The sequence below is a fragment of the Oncorhynchus mykiss genome, chromosome 17 (assembly GCF_057628025.1).
Source record: "Oncorhynchus mykiss isolate SJ-2025 chromosome 17, ASM5762802v1, whole genome shotgun sequence".
Taxonomy (NCBI): domain Eukaryota; kingdom Metazoa; phylum Chordata; class Actinopteri; order Salmoniformes; family Salmonidae; genus Oncorhynchus; species Oncorhynchus mykiss.
Window position 1 is genome coordinate 7,534,289 of NC_143038.1, and position 22,465 is coordinate 7,556,753.

Here is a 22,465-nt window from a genome sequence, read left to right on the forward strand (position 1 = left end):
TGTGTTATGGAATCAGATGCAATTCTAATAAAACTTTTGGTGTATGTTTTTCTTCACCCAAGACTTGCGGTGCGTCAACAGACTTTGACCATGCCAGAGACAAAGTCAAAGCCTCTGGCAATCTGAAGAGGTCTGAAGTGGATTCTCTCTGCAGTGACTAAAGGCTTTGGGTTCTCAAGCTGAGATTTAGACCCATTGGTGCTTATAGCCCATAGTGGTGCTGAGAAGTGCATAGTTATCGAGTTATAGAGTTATCAGCACTTCATGGGGAAAAAAGCAGTCATCCTTCACTTCCCCTTTCCACTGTGCTCCCCACATTCCAGACATTGCTGGCAAAATTAATTTCTCTCTAGAGGTGGAAATATGAACAGAAAAATAATATCAGCTCCTTTGGACTGTTTCCACCGAGCCCTTTTTCCTCAATGTGTGCCATTTGATACCATAATGCTGGAGATGCTTGCATGAATATAGGGCAACTACTACAGTTGGCCAGTGCACTAAATCAAAATAATTGGGGTGACTTTAGTATGCAACAAACCATGGTTCAGCTGATGGTTTCAATTAAGCCTTCTAATGAAATGAATGGCCCTAAAGCTGTTGAAATTGAGTAGTAATCCCGTAGATCACAGGGCGACTGTAAAACAACTTTTATGAGCGTTGGCGATGGCGACATGTGGCTTGTTTTGGTTCGGTTACTTGAGAGCGAAAGCCTTGAGTAATGTAACAGTAGAGCTAACGGAGATGCCCTGCCAAAGGCAACAGGGGGAAAAGTAACATTTTGACAATTTACAGAATCCCCCCCCCCTAAAAAAATCGACAAAACTAAAATGATGACACAATGGCCTGTTCATCCCCTAGCAACAGTTTAAATTGAAACACAACAGCAACATCTGGCCTTGGGGAACTGACAATGTACAATTAACATGACAAATGATCCAATCAGGCTCCAATTAACATCACAGACCTGGGAGATAACCTGCCACAGTGGAGACAAGGCTGTCCTAATATCAGTATGTACCGTTCCTACCGGTTGACTGCCTCTCAACAACAGCCTTAATCCCAAAACAACCGGTTAAGTTGGCTTTGACTTTCTGGTTCCAGTAGACTGAATCAGATCATTTATACAATTTCCCTGTGTAGCAAACATATGCGCATATTTTGTGCAGTGACATTGATGGTTGCAGTAAAGGGAGGGATAACCATAACCAATTGAGACTTACCTTGGAGCATGCATCTGTACGCGGACTCTGAGATGGCGTAGATGTGAGGGGGCATCTCGTGTCTCTTCTTCCCCCTGTACATCTCTATGATGTTCTCGGAGTAGATGGGGAGGTACTTGTAGGGGTTTATCACCACACAGAAGAGGCCAGAGTACGTCTGCAGGAGAAAGAAGATTAAGTCATTCAGTGTGAAAAACAGGGAATCTGAAGACACCATGATTTGATATCACCTTTTTTTGTAACATTTACGAATACACGTTTGCCAGGTAAAGAGAAACCATCTGAAACAATTGAGGACCAGTTGTCATGTAATGAGAAAGAGCTAACAAATCCCTTCAGTGCCCCACAGGGAATCACCACTATCACCATTTACTAATGATGATGAAGCAAATCAAATCAAAGTTTATTTGTCACGTGCTCCGAATACAACAGACCTTACAGTGAAATGCTTACTTACAGGCTCTAACCAATAGTGCAAAAAAGGTATTGGGTGAACAATAGGTAAGTAAAGAAATAAAACAACAGTAAAACGACAGGCTATATACAGTAGCGAGGCTATAAAAGTAGCGAGGCTACATACAGACACCAGATAGTCAGATTGATTGATTGAGGTAGTATGTACATGTAGATATGGTTAAAGTGACTATGCATATACAGTGCCTTGCGAAAGTATTCGGCCCCCTTGAACTTTGCGACCTTTTGCCACATTTCAGGCTTCAAACATAAAGATATAAAACTGTATTTTTTTGTGAAGAATCAACAACAAGTGGGACACAATCATGAAGTGGAACGACATTTATTGAAATATTTCAAACTTTTTTAACAAATCAAAAACTTAAAAATTGGGCGTGCAAAATTATTCAGCCCCTTTACTTTCAGTGCAGCAAACTCTCTCCAGAAGTTCAGTGAGGATCTCTGAATGATCCAATGTTGACCTAAATGACTAATGATGATAAATACAATCCACCTGTGTGTAATCAAGTCTCCGTATAAATGCACCTGCACTGTGATAGTCTCAGAGGTCCGTTAAAAGCGCAGAGAGCATCATGAAGAACAAGGAACACACCAGGCAGGTCCGAGATACTGTTGTGAAGAAGTTTACTGTTACGGTGCGTGAATGAGGACCCAAAAGCGAATCAACTTAAACAGAGCTTCTTTAATTACCAAACATAGGTAGGCTCAGATGGACCGGCAGATTCCGACAGGACAGGACAAGGTTACAGCAAACATGACGACAGTCTGGTTCAGGCATGAATGACACAAACAAACAAGAATCCGACAAGGACAGGAGCAGAAACAGAGAGAGATATAAGGACCTAATCAGAGGGAAAAAGGGAACAGGTGGGGAACGGGGTGAATGGGTAGTTAGAGGAGACAAGGGACAGCTGGGGGAAAGCGGGGGAGAAAAGGTAACCTAACACGACCAGCAGAGGGAGACAGGGTGAAGGGAAAGGACAGAGACAAGACAACATGACAGTACATGACAGTACCCCCCCACTCACCGAGCGCCTCCTGGCGCACTCGAGGAGGAAACCTGGCGGCAACGGAGGAAATCATCAATCAGCGCACGGTCCAGCACGTCCCGAGAGGGAACCCAACTCCTCTCCTCAGGACCGTACCCCTCCCAGTCAACTAGGTACTGATGACCACGGCCCCGAGGACGCATGTCCAAGATTTTACGGACCCTGTAGATAGGTGCGCCCTCGACAAGGATGGGGGGGGGGGGGGGAAGACGAGCGGGGGCGCGAAGAACGGGCTTAACACAGGAGACATGGAAAACCGGGTGGACGCGACGAAGATATCGCGGAAGAAGAAGTCGCACTGCGACAGGATTAATGACCTGAGAGATACGGAATGGACCAATGAACCGCGGGGTCAACTTGCGAGAAGCCGTCTTAAGGGGAAGGTTCTGAGTGGAGAGCCAAACTCTCTGACCGCGACAATATCTAGGGCTCTTCGTTCTACGCTTATTAGCAGCTCTCACAGTCTGCGCCCTATAACGGCAAAGTGCAGACCTGACCCTCTTCCAGGTGCGCTCGCAACGTTGGACAAAAGCCTGAGCGGAGGGGACGCTGGACTCTGCAAACTGAGATGAGAACAACGGAGGCTGGTACCCGAGGCTACTCTGAAAAGGAGATAGCCCGGTCGCAGACGAAGGAAGCGAGTTGTGGGCGTATTCTGCCCAGGGGAGCTGTTCTGACCAAGACGCAGGGTTGCGAAAAGAAAGACTGCGTAAGATGCGACCAATAGTCTGATTGGCCCGTTCTGCTTGACCGTTAGACTGGGGGTGAAAGCCGGAAGAGAGACTGACGGAAGCCCCAATCAAACGGCAAAACTCCCTCCAAAATTGAGACGTGAATTGCGGACCTCTGTCCGAAACGACGTCTGACGGAAGGCCATGAATTCTGAAAACATTCTCGATGATGATTTGTGCCGTCTCTTTAGCAGAAGGAAGCTTAGCAAGGGGAATGAAATGAGCCGCCTTAGAGAACCTATCGACAACCGTAAGAATAACAGTCTTCCCCGCTGACGAAGGCAGTCCGGTGACAAAATCTAAGGCGATGTGAGACCACGGTCGAGAGGGAATAGGAAGCGGCCTGAGACGGCCGGCAGGAGGAGAGTTACCGGACTTAGTCTGCGCGCAGACCGAACAAGCAGCCACGAAACGACGCGTGTCATGCTCCCGGGTGGGCCACCAGAAACGCTGGCGAATGGAAGCAAGCGTACCCCGAACGCCAGGGTGGCCGGCTAACTTGGCAGAGTGAGCCCACTGAAGAACGGCCAGACGAGTAGGAACGGGAACGAAAAGAAGGTTCCTAGGACAAGCGCGCGGCGACGGAGTTTGAGTGAGTGCTTGCTTTACCTGCCTCTCAATTCCCCAGACAGTCAACCCGACAACACGCCCCTCAGGGAGAATCCCCTCGGGGTCAGTGGAGGCTACTGAAGAACTGAAGAGACGAGACAAAGCATCAGGCTTGGTGTTCTTAGAGCCCGGACGATAAGAAATCACGAACTCGAAACGAGCGAAAAACAGCGCCCAACGCGCCTGACGCGCATTAAGTCGTTTGGCAGAACGGATGTACTCAAGGTTCCTATGGTCAGTCCAAACGACAAAAGGAACGGTCGCCCCCTCCAACCACTGTCGCCATTCGCCTAGGGCTAACCGGATGGCGAGCAGTTCGCGGTTACCCACATCATAGTTACGTTCCGACGGCGACAGGCGATGAGAAAAATACGCGCATGGGTGGACCTTGTCGTCAGAGAGGGAGCGCTGAGAAAGGATGGCTCCCACTCCCACCTCTGACGCGTCAACCTCGACAACGAACTGTCTAGAGACGTCAGGTGTAACAAGGATAGGAGCGGATGTAAAACGATTCTTGAGGAGATCAAAAGCTCCCTGGGCGGAAACGGACCACTTAAAGCACGTCTTGACAGAAGTAAGGGCTGTGAGAGGAGCTGCCACCTGACCGAAATTACGGATGAAACGACGATAGAAGTTCGCGAAGCCGAGAAAGCGCTGCAGCTCGACGCGTGACTTAGGGACGGGCCAATCAATGACAGCTTGGACCTTAGCGGGATCCATCTTAATGCCTTCAGCGGAAATAACAGAACCGAGAAATGTGACGGAGGAGGCATGAAAAGTGCACTTCTCAGCCTTCACAAAAAGACAATTCTCTAAAAGGCGCTGGAGGACACGTCGAACGTGCTGAACATGAATCTGGAGTGACGGTGAAAAAATCAGGATATCGTCAAGGTAAACGAAAACAAAGATGTTCAGCATGTCTCTCAGGACATCATTGACTAATGCCTGAAAGACAGCTGGAGCGTTAGCGAGGCCGAAAGGAAGAACCCGGTATTCAAAGTGCCCTAACGGAGTGTTAAACGCCGTCTTCCACTCGTCCCCCTCCCTGATGCGCACGAGATGGTAAGCGTTACGAAGGTCCAACTTAGTGAAAAACCTGGCTCCCTGCAGGATCTCGAAGGCTGAAGACATAAGAGGAAGCGGATAACGATTCTTCACTGTTATGTCATTCAGCCCTCGATAATCTATGCAGGGGCGCAGAGACCCGTCCTTCTTCTTGACAAAAAAAAACCCCGCTCCGGCGGGAGAGGAGGAGGGGACTATGGTACCGGCGTCAAGAGCTACAGACAAATAATCTTCGAGGGCCTTACGTTCGGGAGCCGACAGAGAGTATAGTCTACCCCGGGGGGGGGTGGTTCCCGGAAGGAGATCAATACTACAATCATACGACCGGTGTGGAGGAAGAGAGGTGGCCCTGGACCGACTGAACACCGTGCGCAGATCGTGATATTCCTCCGGCACCCCTGTCAAATCACCAGGCTCCTCCTGTGAAGAAGAGACAGAGGAAACAGGAGGGATAGCAGACATTAAACATTTCACATGACAAGAGACGTTCCAGGAGAGGATAGAATTACTAGACCAATTAATGGAAGGATTATGACAAACTAGCCAGGGATGGCCCAAAACAACAGGTGTAAAAGGTGAACGAAAAATTAAAAAAGAAATGGTTTCACTATGATTACCAGAAACAGTGAGGGTTAAAGGTAGCGTCTCACGCTGAATCCTGGGGAGAGGACTACCATCCAGGGCGAACAAGGCCGTGGGCTCCTTTAACTGTCTGAGAGGAATGTCATGTTCCCGAGCCCAGGTCTCGTCCATAAAACAGCCCTCCGCCCCAGAGTCTATTAAGGCACTGCAGGAAGCTGACGAACCGGTCCAGCGTAGATGGACCGACAAGGTAGTGCAGGATCTTGAAGGAGAGACAGGAGTAGTAGCGCTCACCAGTAGCCCTCCGCTTACTGACGAGCTCTGGCCTTTTACTGGACATGAAGTGACAAAATGACCAGCGGAACCGCAATAGAGACAGAGGCGGTTGGTGATTCTCCGTTCCCTCTCCTTAGTCGAGATGCGGATACCTCCCAGCTGCATGGGCTCAGCACCCGAGCCGGCAGAGGAAGATGGTAGTGATGCGGAGAGGGAGGCGACGGAGAGCGCGAGCTCCTTTCCACGAGCTCGGTGACGAAGATCAACCCGTCGCTCAATGCGAATAGCGAGTTCAATCAAGGAATCCACGCTGGAAGGAACCTCCCGGGAGAGAATCTCATCCTTTACCTCTGCGCGGAAACCCTCCAGAAGACGAGCGAGCAAGGCCGGCTCGTTCCAGCCACTGGAGACAGCAAGAGTGCGAAACTCAATAGAGTAGTCTGTTATGGATCGATTGCCTTGACATAGGGAAGACAGGGCCCTGGAAGCCTCCTCCCCAAAAACAGATCGATCAAAAACCCGTATCATCTCCTCCTTAAAGTCTTGATACTGGTTAATACACTCAGCCCTTGCCTCCCAGATTGCCGTGCCCCACTCACGAGCCCGTCCAATAAGGAGAGATATGACGTAGGCGACACGAGCAGTGCTCCTGGAGTAAGTGTTGGGCTGGAGAGAAAACACAATATCACACTGGGTGAGGAACGAGCGGCATTCAGTGGGCTCCCCAGAGTAACACGGCGGGTTATTGATTCTGGGCTCCGGAGATTCGAAAGCCCTGGAAGTGGCCGGTGGATCGAGGCGGAGATGGTGAACCTGTTCTGTGAGGTTGGAGACTTGGGTGGCCAGGGTCTCAACGGCATGTCGAGCAGCAGACAATTCCTGCTTGTGTCTGCCTAGCATCGCTCCCTGGATCTCGACGGCTGAGTGGAGAGGATCCGAAGTCGCTGGGTCCATTCTTGGTCGGATTCTTCTGTTACGGTGCGTGAATGAGGACCCAAAAGCGAATCAACTTAAACAGAGCTTCTTTAATTACCAAACATAGGTAGGCTCAGATGGACCGGCAGATTCCGACAGGACAGGACAAGGTTACAGCAAACATGACGACAGTCTGGTTCAGGCATGAATGACACAAACAAACAAGAATCCGACAAGGACAGGAGCAGAAACAGAGAGAGATATAAGGACCTAATCAGAGGGAAAAAGGGAACAGGTGGGGAACGGGGTGAATGGGTAGTTAGAGGAGACAAGGGACAGCTGGGGGAAAGCGGGGGAGAAAAGGTAACCTAACACGACCAGCAGAGGGAGACAGGGTGAAGGGAAAGGACAGAGACAAGACAACATGACAGTACATGACATTTACAGCCGGATTTGGATACAAAAAGATTTCCCAAGCTTTAAACATCCCAAGGAGCACTGTGCAAGCGATAATATTGAAATGGAAGGAGTATCAGACCACTGCAAATCTACCAAGACCTGGCCGTCCCTCTAAACTTTCAGCTCATACAAGGAGAGGACTGATCAGAGATGCAGCCAAGAGGCCCATGATCACTCTGGATGAACTGCAGAGATCTACCGCTGAGGTGGGAGACTCTGTCCATAGGACAACAATCAGTCGTATATTGCACAAATCTGGCCTTTATGGAAGAGTGGCAAGAAGAAAGCCATTTCTTAAAGATATCCATCAAAAGTGGGGTTTAAAGTTTGCCACAAGCCACCTGGGAGACACACCAAACATGTGGAAGAAGGTCCTCTGGTCAGATGAAACCAAAATTGAACTTTTTGGCAACAATGCAAAACGTTATGTTTGGCGTAAAAGCAACACAGCTGAACACACCATCCCCACTGTCAAACATGGTGGTGGCAGCATCATGGTTTGGGCCTGCTTTTCTTCAGCAGGGACAGGGAAGATGGTTAAAATTGATGGGAAGATGGATGGAGCCAAATACAGGACCATTCTGGAAGAAAACCTGATGGAGTCTGCAAAAGACCTGAGACTGGGACGGAGATTTGTCTTCCAACAAGACAATGATCCAAAACATAAAGCAAAATCTACAATGGAATGGTTCAAAAATAAACATATCCAGGTGTTAGAATGGCCAAGTCAAAGTCCAGACCTGAATCCAATCGAGAATCTGCGGAAAGAACTGAAAACTGCTGTTCACAAATGCTCTCCATCTAACCTCACTGAGCTCGAGCTGTTTTGCAAGGAGGAATGGGAAAAAATGTCAGTCTCTTGATGTGCAAAACTGATAGAGACATACCCCAAGCGACTTACAGCTGTAATCGCAGCAAAAGGTGGCGCTACAAAGTATTAACTTAAGGGGGCTGAATCATTTTGCACGCCCAATTTTTCAGTTTTTGATTTGTTAAAAAAGTCTGAAATATCCAATAAATGTCGTTCCACTTCATGATTGTCTCCCACTTGTTGTTGATTCTTCACAAAAAAATACAGTTTTATATCTTTATGTTTGAAGCCTGAAATGTGGCAAAAGGTCGCAAAGTTCAAGGGGGCCGAATACTTTCGCAAGGCACTGTACAGTGGGGAGAACAAGTATTTGATACACTACCGATTTTGCAGGTTTTCCTACTTACAAAGCATGTAGAGGTCTGTAATTTTTATCATAGGTACACTTCAACTGTGAGAGACAGAATCTAAAACAAAAATCCAGAAAATCACATTGTATGATTTTTAAGTAATTCATTTGAATTTGATTGCATGACATAAGTATTTGATACATCAGAAAAGCAGAACTTAATATTTGGTACAGAAACCTTTGTTTGCAATTACAGAGATCATATGTTTCCTGTAGTTCTTGACCAGGTTTGCACACACTGCAGCAGGGATTTTGGCCCACTCCTCCATGCAGACCTTCTCCAGATCCTTCAGGTTTCGGGGCTATCGCTGGGCAATACGGACTTTCAGCTCCCTTCAAAGATTTTCTATTGGGTTCAGGTCTGGAGACTGGCTAGGCCACTCCAGGACCTTGAGAATCTTCTTACGGAGCCACTCCTTAGTTGCCCTGGCTGTGTGTTTCGGGTCGTTGTTATGCTGGAAGACCCAGCCACGACCCATCTTCAATGCTTCAATGTCCTTACATAGCTCTCTGGTCTTGGCCATTGTGGAGTCTGTTTGATTGAGTGTGTGGACAGGTGTCTTTTATACAGGTAACGAGTTCAAACAGGTGCAGTTAATACAGGTAATGAGTGGAGAACAGGAGGCCTTCTTAAAGAAAAACTAACAGGTCTGCGAGAGACGGAATTCTTACTGGTTGGTAGGTGATGAAAAACTTATGTCATGCAGTAAAATGCAAAATAATTACTTAAAAATCATACAATGTGATTTTCTGGATTTTTGTTTTAGATTCCGTCTCTCACAGTTGAAGTGTACCTATGATGATTACAGACCTCTACATGCTCAGTAGTACAGAGAACAGTCTATGACTGGGGTGGCTGGGGTCTTTGACAATTTTTAGGCCCTTCCTCTGACACCGCCTGGTGTAGAGGTCCTGGATGGCAGGCAGCTTAGCCCCAGTGACGTACTGGGCCGCACGCACTGCCCTCTGTAGTGCCCAGCGGTCAGAGGCCGAGCAATTGCCATACCAGGCAGTGATGCAACCAGGATGCTCTCGATGTTGTAGCTGTAGAACCTTTTGCGGATCTCAGAAAGCATGCCAAATCTTTTTAGTTCCCTGAGGAGGAATAGGCTTTGTCGTGCCCTCTTCACGACTGTCTTGATGTGTTTCGACCATTCTAGTTTGTTGTTGATGTTTACACCAAGGAACTTGAAGCTCTCAACCTGCTCCACTACAGCCCCTTCGATGAGAATGGGGGTGTGCTCAGTCCTCCTTTTCCTGTAGTCCACAATAATCTCCTTAGTCTTGGTTACGTTGAGGGATAGGTTGTTATTCTGGCACCACTCGGCCAGGTCTCTTTTGACCTCCTCCCTATAGGCTGTCTCGTCGTTGTCGGTGATCAGGCCTACCACTGTTGTGTCGTCTGCAAACTTAATGATGGTGTTGGAGTCGTGCCTGGGCATGCAGTCATGGGTGAACAGGGAGTTCAGGAGGGGACCTAGCAAGCACCCCTGGGGAGCTCCAGTGTTGAGGATCAGCGTGGCAGATGTGTTGCTGCCTACCCTCACCACCTGGGGGCGGTCCATTAGGAAGTCCAGGATCCAGTTGCAGAGGGAGGTGTTTAGTCCCAGGATCCTTAGCTTAGTGATGAGCTTTGAGGGTACTATGTTGTTGAACGCTGAGCCGTAGTCAATGAATAGCAGTCTCACATAAGTGTTCCTTTTATCCAGGAGGGAAAGGGCAGTGTGGAGTGCAATAGAGATTGCATCGTCTGTGGATCTGTTTGGGCGGAATGCAAATTGGAGTGGGTCTAGGGATTCTGGGATAATGGTGTTGATGTGAACCATTACCAACCTTTCAGAGCACTTCATGGCTATGGACATGAGTGCTACGGGTCTGTAGTCATATAGGCAGGTTGCCTTTGTGTTCTTGGGCACAGGGACTATGGTGGTCTGCTTGAAATATGTTGGTATTACAGACTCAATCAGGGACATGTTGAAAATGTCAGTGAAGACTCCTGCCAGTTGGTCAGCACATGCCCGGAGCACACGTCCTGGTAATCCGTCTGGCGCCGCAGCCTTGTGTATGTTGATCTGTTTAAAGGTCCTACTCACGTCGGCTACGGAGAGCGTGATCACACAGTCGTCCGGAACAGCTGATGCTCTCATGCATGCTTTGGTTTTGCTTGCCTCGAAGCGAGCATAGAAGTGGTTTAGCTAGTCTGGTAGCTTGCAGCTGTGCTTCCCTTTGTAGTCTGTAATAGTTTGCAAGCCCTGACACATAAGACAAGCGTCGGAGCCGGTGTAGTATGATTCAATCTTAGCCCTGTATTGACGCTTTGCCTGTTTGATGGTTTGTCGCAGGGCATGGCAGGATTTCTTGTAAACTTCCGGGTTAGAGTCCCACAGCTTGAAAGCGGCAGCTCTACCCTTTAGCTCAGTGCGAATGTTGCCTGTAATCCATGGCTTCTGTTTGGGGTATGTACGTACAGTCACTGTGGGGACGAAAAGGAGTGTGAACTGCTTAGTGGACAGTGACTAAGCACAAACAGAATAATATCCTGACCTTGGCTTGTATGGTGGTGGAAGGACAATGAAGATGTGAAAGGATACATACAGGTGGCATAGAGGGAATGAGAGAACGAAGATCGTTGCTGGTCTGTATCAAAGTAGCCTAATGATAAGGTTGACCTTCAGTTTGCTGCTACAGGCACTGAGAATAAAGCATTACCATCATAATGATTAGGCATCATAAAAGGACTGGTTGCCTCTGGTTCAGAGCCACCGCGCACACTGGCCGAGATTTATTTTCCCTTATCTCTCACTCTCCCCCTGACCTCCAAAAACTGATCATACAGAAACAGTCTCTGTGATATAGATGCTGCTAGGAGGATGGCTGCCAAAGTGCTGCACCATTTGAGATTCCTCCCACATGGCACTCACAGCTTTCTCCTCCTCCGCCACCAGCTCATTGCATCCGGCTGAGAGGACGGCTCTTTATTCAGTGCAGTCCAACACACTCAAGCCAGGGAATGAGTTACGCTGTGTGTGATGCATTGTAATAACCCGAAACAGAGAGCAACAAATCTGATCTCTTTAACACTAATGCAGACCTCTAAATGGGGGTCGTTGCAGTTGCGTACAAAACTGCCATATCATCCCTGCAGTGTCAGACTGGGGGAGGGCAGGCCAGGAGAGGGTTAATCCCTGTCTACAGTCTGCCGGCCAGGATATTCCATTAACCAAGTAAGAGGGGGGACGGGTGATTATGCAGAAGGGTCAATTAGCCATTCTGCCGTTCTCTCTGTGTCCATGCACCCTTTCTCTCCATCTCTCAGTCCCTCTCTCTCGGTCAGTCCAAGCTTGGCTGGGCGGCAGAGACACATTCATGTCATGTAACTATGTTGTCTATCGTGTTGGGGCAGGGGAGGCAAAAGACAGGGGGCTGCAGAGGGGCCAAAGGTCGGCTAACCAAGTTGCTGAGCTGGAACAATGGCGGTGTGGCTGCGGCATACTGGTGGGGGGTGGGGGTAGCGGCAGGGTCCTAGTTGAAAGACTCTTGCGGAGCAAAGCTCACCGCCACAGCTGTTGCCTGCCTGCAGCGGGAAATGCGATTGTGAGTCACACACACTCCTTCTCCTCTGGGAGAGAAAACAAAGTTGTCCGCTCACACACCAGCTAGCTGCTACACCTCTTATCTCAGTCTTTGGACCACAGGGGACTTTTACTGTACTCTATTTGATTGCAGCATGACTGGGGTTTGTGGCATTGTGTTATGTGGTATAAAAATAATGCCAATATATTGAAGGTCATGATGAATGGAAATGAGACAATCACCATCACCATTGTAGAATGGACACGTGGTGCAGTAATTTTGGGGGATATATATCATGGTGCGCATTAGGGGAGGGGTGAGTGGGTCACCAGATGGCCAGTCTTTCATATGTACACAGACAGATCCCTCGGAAGGGCAGAGATATGCTCTAGCCTGGTAATGGTCCAGCCACAGCAACAACAAGCTCGGGAGGAAGCAGAGATTTGTTGTTCAAATCAAAATCAAATCAAACTTTATTGGTTGCGTACACAATTTAGCAGGCGTTATAGCGGTGCAGCGAAACGCTTATGTTACTAGCTCCTAACAATGCAATTAAAATGTCAAGAAAGATACACCACAAAAGGAAGAAATCAAGAACAGCGGGACGAATGTTCATGAGTCACATTGGAGGACTAGGTCGCTTTTTGGGGAGAAAAAATATGGATGCAGGGGTCACTAGCAAGGGGTATGTAGCTACACAGGGGTAACTAACATTCTAGTGCAATTCATCTTGGTGCACTGCTCGATGAGTATGTATGGAGTTATGGAAGAGATTCCTGCGGAATCCACCGATCCCCACATAGTTGCAAGCCTCACCTTTAGCTAGCAGCAGAGTAGGGCCAGCGGACACACCACACCACGTGTCGCCCCTTCCCCTTGCCCGCCACAGTGGGTGCAGCGCCAGGCAGACGGATCAGCACTCCGGCTGGCGCAGCCCAGACCCAGAGGCAGCAGTGGGGTCGGGGAGAGGTTGGACTCGGCTGCCCAGCCTGGATGGCACCCCCTGGGGAGTACTTGGTGGATTAGTGGGGCTCTGGGTCTGCAGGCGGGGGTGAGACGTGTAGGAGGTATATGAAGGGAAGGAGGCCTTGGCGAAGAACCTGTCCCTCTCTCTCAATACAGTAGAGATCGGGGTGAGACGCCGGCCAAGAAAATATATATCTCACACAGCACGATGCCTTAGGTGGAGGGAGGCGTGTGCCAAGAACCTGTCTCTCAGTACAACAAAGTAGTGTACCCAGATAGCCAGGCTGTGTTTAACAACGGAGAACTCTGACACAGTTGACTAGGTTCCCAGTTCTCCGGAAATGTCCAAGTGGTCCCCCGTGCCAAGCCCAAGCTGAGCGTAGCTGAGCAACGGCAAGAGTTGAGGGCCTCTCCATGGAGAGAGTGGATGTTTTCATTCTCATTCTCAACATTGTTCCATCTGCGAAGCTTAGCTCAGTGCCACTCCGTTTTAATTGTCATAGCATATTGAAAAGAGGCGATGATTATGGAGAATAGAATTTTCAAAGGGTTTATAGAGAGAATGGTCTAATATTGTTCACTATGAGCAGTGCTTCATTTCCAGTGCTCCAATAGCATTGGGGTCTGAGCGTGGGAGGAGACCAAAGGCACACTAGTGCAGAGCAAGCCGTTTTGCTCCATCTACACAGTGTGAGTGTTTGTGTGCTGTGTTTGCATACTGATCTCTGCCTCATACTCATCCCAGTGGTCCTGTGACCAGGCTGCGAGTCTGAGGCATCAGGCAGGAAAGGAGTGGTTTGGGTCCCGTCTGTCTGCTTATGGGGACTTAAAGAAAATATTCTCTTGATATTGTTTATGGGAAAAACATAACTGATGCACTGGTTTCAATTGAGAACAGAGACCCATGCTCCAGTGAAATCCAGGCTTAGGGGAGACTGAAGAGGGGATGTCTGCAGATGAAGGTAACCAAACATCAACTCAAAGCTCCAGGCCTTGGGCCGTCTTCCCAGTCTGCACTGTTTCAGTACAAAGGATACAGCAGATACTGTTACTTAAAAGGTTACAGAAACACATGCATTTAATAACACATCACACATTCAGCCCAAAAGCTAGCCCTTTCCTGGGGGCATTGAGGTTGGCCGCAGACCACAAGGGGAAACGAGAATGCTATGCAGCTGACCAAAAACGAGTGCTGAGCAATTAGTGCTTTCTGAGGTCGGTTCGATTACAAAAAAATATTTCACTGTTTCGATTTCGATTATTAAAACGTTAAATGCGCTGTGCATTATGTGGGTTAAATGCTGTAACAACACACAATAAAACAATAAATAAAAGTCCCATGATGGTAGTGACTGTCCATTACTGCTTATCACCTATTAACCTTCATTCACATTACTTTACTCAAATATCTCACTTGTTGTGTATATTAAATGTATTTTATTTGATGACTATTATTTCATTCCAAGTCATCATCTCATCTCTATAGAGCTGCTGCCTATACTGTCTTGACAAAATCACTATTTTGTAGATCTTCAAAGTAAATAAGGCATGACTGCTGAATACCGGGAGCACATCAGAGTTGTTGAGGATTGAGTCAGTGGCAGTTTCAAAGTGGGACTGTTCCCTATGAAATGTCCCTGGCCTCTACTGTATTGGATTGCAAGGAGGGGATCTTAACGTGGTCGGCACCAGTCATGCCTATTAACCATCTTTGGCTCTGAGTCCTACAGTTCTCTGCCTATAACATTCTATCTCATTAGCATAGGGTAGTCAGGGGTCAAGAACCTGTGGCACCAGGAGAGTTCAGGATCGGCAGAGCTCCCTGTATACCTCGGTGTTGTTCTTTTATGACCGGAGTGCATATGAAACCTATTTTACAAGAAAGAAACTGCAATGTACAGCCTCGCAAAAACAAACCAATATCTTCAGCACCACCAGAGGGACAGAGGAGACCTGTGACCTGAGAGTCATTAAAGTCACAGGATCATACATCAACCAAAACACACAGTACTGTGCAAAAGTTTTAGGCAGGTGTGGAAAAAAACTGTAACGTAAGAATGCTTTCAAAAATAGACATGTTAATAGTTTATAATTATCAATTAACAAAATGCAAAGTGAATGAACAAAAGAAAAATCTACATCAAATCAATATTTGGTGTGACCAAGCTTTGCCTTCAAAACAGCATCAAGTCTTCTAGGTACACTTCTAAGTACACACAGTTTTTGAAGAAACTCAGCAGGTAGGTTGGCCCAAACATCTTGGAGAACTAACCACAGTTCATCTGTGGATTTAGGCAGCCTCAGGTACTTCTCTCTCTTCATGTAATCCCAGACAGACTTGATGATGTTGAGATCAGGGCTCTGTGGGGGCCATACCATCACTTCCAGGACTCCTTTTCTTCTTTACGCTGAAGATAGTTCTTAATGAATATCGCTGTATGTTTGGGGTCGTTGTCACGCTGCAGAATACATTTGGGACCAATCAGATGACTCCCAGATGATATCTGCCTTTACTTATCAGCATTGAGGAGACCATTCATTCTGACCAAATCCCCAACTCCATTTGCAGAAATGCAGCCCCAAACATGCAAGGAACCTCCACCATGCTTCACTGTTGCCTGCAGACACTCATTCATGTACTGCTCTCCAGTCCTTCGGCGAACAAACTACCTTCTGCTAGACAAATATTTCACATTTTGACTCATCAGTCCAGAGCACCTGCTGCCATTTTTATGCACCCAGTTCCTGTGTTTTCATGCATAGTTGAGTCGCTGTGCCTTGTTTCGGAGGTATGGCTTTTTGGGCGCAAATTGTCCATGAAGGCGACTTCTGACCAGACTTCTCCAGACAGTAGATGGGTGTACCAGGGTCCCACTGTTTTCTGCCAATTCTGAGCTGATGGCACTGCTGGACATCTTCTGTTTGCTAAGGGAAGTAAGCATGATGTTTCTTCCATTTGCTGCAGTAAGCTTCCTTGGACGACCACTGCGTCTACGCCCTCAACGTTGCCCGTTTGTGCTTCTTTGTGCTTCTTCAAAAGAGCTTTGACAGCATATCTGGAAACCCCTGTTTGCCTTGAAATTTCGGTCTGGGAAAGACCTTGCTGAGACACTGGCTTGTAGGCCTCTCCAGGTCTCACACTCATTGTGAAATTTGGTGGAGGATCTGTGATGATCTGGAGGTGCTTCAGCAAGGCTGGAATCGGACAGATTTGTCTTTGTGAAGGATGCATGAATCAAACCACGTACAAGGTTGACCTGGAAGAAAACTTGCTTCCATCTGCTCTGACAATGTTCCCCAACTCTGAGGATTGTTTTTTCCAGCAGGAGAATGCTCCATGACACGCAGCCAGGTCAATCAAGATGTGGATGGAGGACCACCAGATCAAGAGCCTGTCATGGCCAGCCCAATCTCCAGACCTGAACCCCATTGGAATGTGATCAAGAAGAAGATGGATGGTCACAAGCCATCAAAGAAATCCGAGCTGCTTGAAGTTTTGCGCCAGGAATGGCATGAAGTCCACCCAACATCAATTTGAAAGACTGGTGGAGAGCATGCCAAGACGCATGAAAGCTGTGATTGAAAATCAGGGTAATTCCACCAAATACTGATTTCTGAACTATTCCAAAGTTAAAACATTAATATTGTGTTGTTTAAAAATGAAAATGAACTTATTTTCTTTATTCGAGGTCTAACAACACTGCAACGTTTTTGTTATTTTGACCAGTTGTCATTTTCTGCAAATAAATGACCTAAATGACAATATTTGTATTTTGGGAGAAATGTTGTCAGTAGTTTATATAATAAAACAAAAATGTTCATTTTACCCAAACACATACCCATACATAGTTAAACCAGATCATTTTGCAGTGGTCTCTTCATTTTATCCAGAACTGTATATATAATGTTCTCTACAAAATATCCTCTATATAATATCTATATATACAGTGCATTCAGAAATTATTCAGACCCCTTATTATAAAATGCATTAAATATTTCTCCCCTCAATCTACACACAATACCCCAAAATTAACAAGAGAAAACAGGTTTTTTGAATTATCTGCACATTTATAAAAAAAATAAAATAAACATAAATAACTTATTTACATAGGTATTCAGACCCTTTGCTATGAGATTCAAAATTGAGCTCAGGTGCTTCCTGTTTCCATTGATCATCCTTGAGATGTTTCTTCAACTTGATTAGAGTCCACCTGTGGTAAATTCAATTGATTGGACATGGTTTGGAAAGGCAGACACCTGTCAATATAAGGTCCCACAGTTGACAGTGCAAGTCAGAGCAAAAACCAAGCCATGAGGTTGAAGGAATTGTCCGTAGAGCTCCGAAACAGGATTGTGTCAAGGCACAGATCTGGGGAACGGTAACAAAAAATGTCTGCAGCGTTGAAGGTCCCCAAGAACACAGTGGCCTACATCATTCTTAAATGGAGGAGTTTGGAACCACCAAGACTTCCTAGAGCTGGCCTCCCAGCCAAACAGAGCAAACAAGGGAGAAGGGCCTTGGTCAGGTGGGTGACCAAGAACCCGATGGTCACTCTGACAGAGCTCTAGATTTCCTGTATGGAGAAGGGAGAACCTTCTAGAAGGACAACGATCTCTACAGCACTCCAGCAATCAGGCCTTTATAGTAGAGTCGCCAGACGGAAGCCACTCCTCAGTAAAAAGCCCATGACAGCCCGCTTGGAGTTTGCCAAAAGGCACCTAAAGGACTCTCAGACCATGAGAAACAAGATTCTCTGGTCTGATGAAACCAAGATTGAACTATTTGGCCTGAATACCAAGCGTCACGTCTGGAGAAAACCTGGCACTATCCCTACGGTGAAGCATGGTGGTGGCAGCATCATGCTGTGGGGATGGTTTTCAGCAGCAGGGACTGGAAGATTAGTCAGGATTGAGGGAAAAATGAACGGAGCAAAGTACAGAGAGATCCTTGATGAAAACTTGCTCCAGAGTGCTCAGGACCTCAGACTGGGAATTTTCACCTTCCAACAGGACAACGATCGTAAGCACACAGCCAAGACAACGAAGGAGTGGCTTCGGGACATTTCTCTGAATGTCCTTGAGTGGCCCAGCCAGAGCCCAGATTTGAACCCGATCCAACATCTCTGGATACCTGAAAATAGCGGTGCAGCAACGCTCCCCATCCAACTTGACAGAGCTTACGAAGATCTGCTCAGAAGAATGGGAGAAACTCCGCAAATACAGGTGCCAAGCTTGTAGCATCATACCCAAGAAGAATCGAGGCTGTAATCACTGTCAAAGGTGTTCCAACAAAGTACTGCGTAAAGGGTCTGAATATTTATGTAAATATGGCTTTTTTTTTTTTTTATAAATTAGCACAAATTTCTACAAACCTGTTTTTGTTTTGTCATTATGGAGTATTGTGTGTAGATAGATGAGGGGAAAACACTATTTTATACATTTTTGAATCAGGCTGTAACATAACGAAATGTGGAAAAAGTCAACAGGTCTGAATACTTTCCGAATGCACTATATACATAATATAAAGCTCTCAGAATAAAATGAATATCTCCCCCTCCAAACTGTGTCAGGGTGTAATTGTCTAAAATAGAAATACACTTCTCTGCAGGCAGCACATGCTGCTTCTAGGCTGTCATGACATGCTAACTACTAACTACAGCAGTCTACTTCCCCCCTGGTAACTCATGCATTGCTTTACTTGATCTGAGGAAATTTGAAAAAATAACAAACTATGATGCCTAAGGAGGTTCAAATAAATGTTTTAAAAGGGTTGGAGGGAGAGAAAGAGATGGAGGGAGAGACAGAGGGAGAGAGCGAGAGACAGTGAAATGGAAGAGCGACAAAGGCATCCAGATTAGATTTGGGCAGTATACCGTATATACGTATACTGGGGTATATGGAAATAGTTCACAGTAGAGGTCGACTGATTAATCGCAATGGCCGATAATTAGGGCCGATTTCAAGTTTTCATAACAATCGGAAATCTGTATTTTTGGGGGCCGATTTCCGATTTTTAAAAAAAAAATGTTTTTTTTTTTTTAATACCTTTATTTAACTAGGCAAGTCAGTTAAGAACACATTCTTATTTTCAATGACGGCCTAGGAACTGTGGGTTAACTGCCTTGTTCAGGGGCAGAACGACATATTTTCACCTTGTCAGCTCAGGGGATTCAATCTTGCAACCGTACAGTTAACGAGTCCAACGCTCTAACCATTGCACGCAGCCTGCCTGTTACGCGAATGCAGTAGAAGCCAAGGTACATTTCTAGCTAGCATTAAACTTATCTTATAAAAAACAATCAATCATAATCACTAGTTATAACTACTAATCCAGTTTAGTAGGCAATATTAACCAGGTGAAATTGTGTCATTTCTCTTGCGTTCATTGCACGCAGAGTCAGGGTATATGCAACAGTTTGGGCTGCCTGGCTTATTGCAAACTAATTTGCCTGAATTTTACGTAATTATGACATAACATTGAAGGTTGTGAAATGTAACAAGACTATTTAGACTTAGGGATGCCACCCGTTAGATAAAATACAGAACGGTTCCGTATATTTCACTGAAATAATAAACGTTTTGTTTTCTAAATGATAGTTTCCGGATTTGACCATATTAATGACCAAAGGCTCGTATTTCTGTGTGTTATTATGTTATAATTAAGTCTGATTTGATAGAGCAGTCTGACTGAGCAGCAGCAGGCTCGTAATCATTCATTCAAACCGCACTTTTGTGCGTTTTGCCAGCAGCTCTTCACAAGCACAGTGCTGTTTATGACTTCAAGCCTATCAGCCTAATGGCTGGTGTAACCAATGTGAAATGGCTAGCTAGTTAGCTGGATGTGCGCTAATACCGTTTCAAACGTCACTAGCTTTTAGATTTGGAGTAGTTATTCCCCTTGCGCTGCAAGGGCCGCGGCTTTTGTGGAGCGATGGGTAACGCTGCTTTGAGTGTGGCTGTTGTCGATGTGTTCCTGGTTCGAGCCCAGGCCCACGAGGAGAGGGACGGAAGCTATACTGTTACACTGGCAATAATATAGTGCCTATAAGAACATCCAATAGTCAAAGGTATATGAAATGCAAATGGTATAGAGAGAAATAGTCCTATAAATACTATATTAACTACAACCTAAAACCTCTTACCTTGGAATATTGAAGTCTCATGTTAAAAGGAACCACCAACTTTCATATGTTCTCATGTTCTGAGCAAGGAACTTAAACTTTAGTTTTTTTACATGGCACATATTTTACATGGCACATACATGGCACATATTGCATATTGGCACATATTACTTTCTTCTCCAACACTTTGTTTTTGCATTATTTAAACCAAATTGAACATGTTTCATTATTTATTTGAGGCTAAATTGATTTTATTGATGTATTATATTAAGTTAAAATAAGTGTTCATTCAGTATTGTTGTAATTGTCATTATTACAAATATTATTATTATTTTTTTTAATCAGTTGATTAATCGGTATCGGCTTTTTTGGTCCTCCAATAATCGGTATCGGTATCGGCGTTGAAAAATCATAATCGGTCGACCTCTAGTTCACAGGATGGTTTTTCAATACCGTCATTGCCACTGAAACTATTTCTTTGAAGTTTAACACATTTGAGTATTTGTAGCTACTTTAAGTAAATGCCTGCACTCAACTTGTGCAATCAGTTAGGAGATCAAGACTGCGTTCTTCATTTCACCTGTCACATTTTTCATAATGAAGCTGGTAGTCCCCAGTCACGTGGTATATGTTTACAAGCACACAACAACGACAGACAACGACAGCCTTGTGAGTCACACGCAGTCGTGCAGCACGCGCCAGGTAATGTAGTTACATTCATAACTAAATGTTTGCCAGCTAGATATCTTATAACTAAGTTAACTGTCTAAAGGTTGCTAAATGCTCTGCAGTTCTGCATTTTGTTTGCTAATTTAGTGGTTCGCTTCTTCGTTTGGTAACAACAGAGAATCCCCTCCCGGATCAAGAGCAGGGTTTCCTTTAGGAAAATGTGACCCTGGACATTTGACGGGCACCATTTTAATTAACCAGGACATTTGATAAATTTCCCCGACCCATATCCATTGGGTGCGTAACCTGATTAGGGCGTGCTCAGAATGACAGAAACCCCATTTAGATTATGGTCATTTATCTTAACAGAACACGCAAGTTGAGGATGCAACGACGTGCGTCCTTCTTACTGAATTCCACTGCACACTTTGAAGATGTTACATTTACTTTTCCTCAGCCAACAAGATGCGTAACGAACAGCAAAATCAAAAGACCCTGTCAATCTACTACTCCTCATACTAGAAAAATTGACCTATTCTATTGGTCAGCTTGTCGAGAAAGAAATAGCACAAAAAGACTGACAGTTGTGGGACGATAGATCCCAAATTCATACAACCAGCAGGAGGCCTAGGCCTAGAAACAATTCTAAAGCAATGAGTCTGATGCAACAGATCAGAACATTTAGCTTAAAATGTCAATAAACAATGATTTCTTCACATTATAACCACAGCAATGTGCCCAGGGCAGTAGGCTACGTGTGAAAATTGGTTTCATAATGCAATTAGTGGTAAAATACAGTTAGAAATGTAGAAATTGGGGGAATTCTAATATGCAACAACTAGCATGGGTTGCTAAAATGACTAGGATTGTCCCTTTGGCTACCGGACAATGAAAGAAAGTTGAAAACCAATAGAACATGAGAGAAATAGGCTACTGGTTTCAATGGCATATGGAAGTCTTTATAAAACAATACACTACTGGTTTCAATGGCATATGGAAGTCTTTATAAAACAATACACTACTGGTTTCAATGGCATATGGAAGTCTTTATAAAACAATACACTACTGGTTTCAATGGCATATGGAAGTCTTTATAAAACAATACACTACTGGTTTCAATGGCATATGGAAGTCTTTATAAAACAATACACTACTGGTTTCAATGGCATATGGAAGTCTTTATAAAACAATACACTACTGGTTTCAATGGCATATGGAAGTCTTTATAAAACAATACACTACTGGTTTCAATGGCATATGGAAGTCTTTATAAAACAATACACTACTGGTTTCAATGGCATATGGAAGTCTTTATAAAACAATACACTACTGGTTTCAATGGCATATGGAAGTCTTTATAAAACAATACACTACTGGTTTCAATGGCATATGGAAGTCTTTATAAAACAATACACTACTGGTTTCAATGGCATATGGAAGTCTTTATGAAACAATACACTACTGGTTTCAATGGCATATGGAAGTCTTTATAAAACAATACACTACTGGTTTCAATGGCATATGGAAGTCTTTATA

The 22,465-nt window shown here is 45.5% G+C and overlaps 1 protein-coding gene across 3 annotated transcripts in view; it reads right to left on the reverse strand.

The window, feature by feature from the left end:
* Nucleotides 1–22,465, reverse strand: part of LOC110495112 (myosin-10) — a 94,745-nt gene that overhangs the window by 65,813 nt on the left and 6,467 nt on the right. For all 3 annotated transcript variants that reach the window (XM_036949468.2, XM_036949465.2, XM_090204642.1), the window contains exon 3: nucleotides 1,221–1,377. In XM_036949468.2, the coding sequence (XP_036805363.2) occupies nucleotides 1,221–1,377 (157 nt within the window). The remainder of the gene's footprint in view (nucleotides 1–1,220; nucleotides 1,378–22,465) is intronic.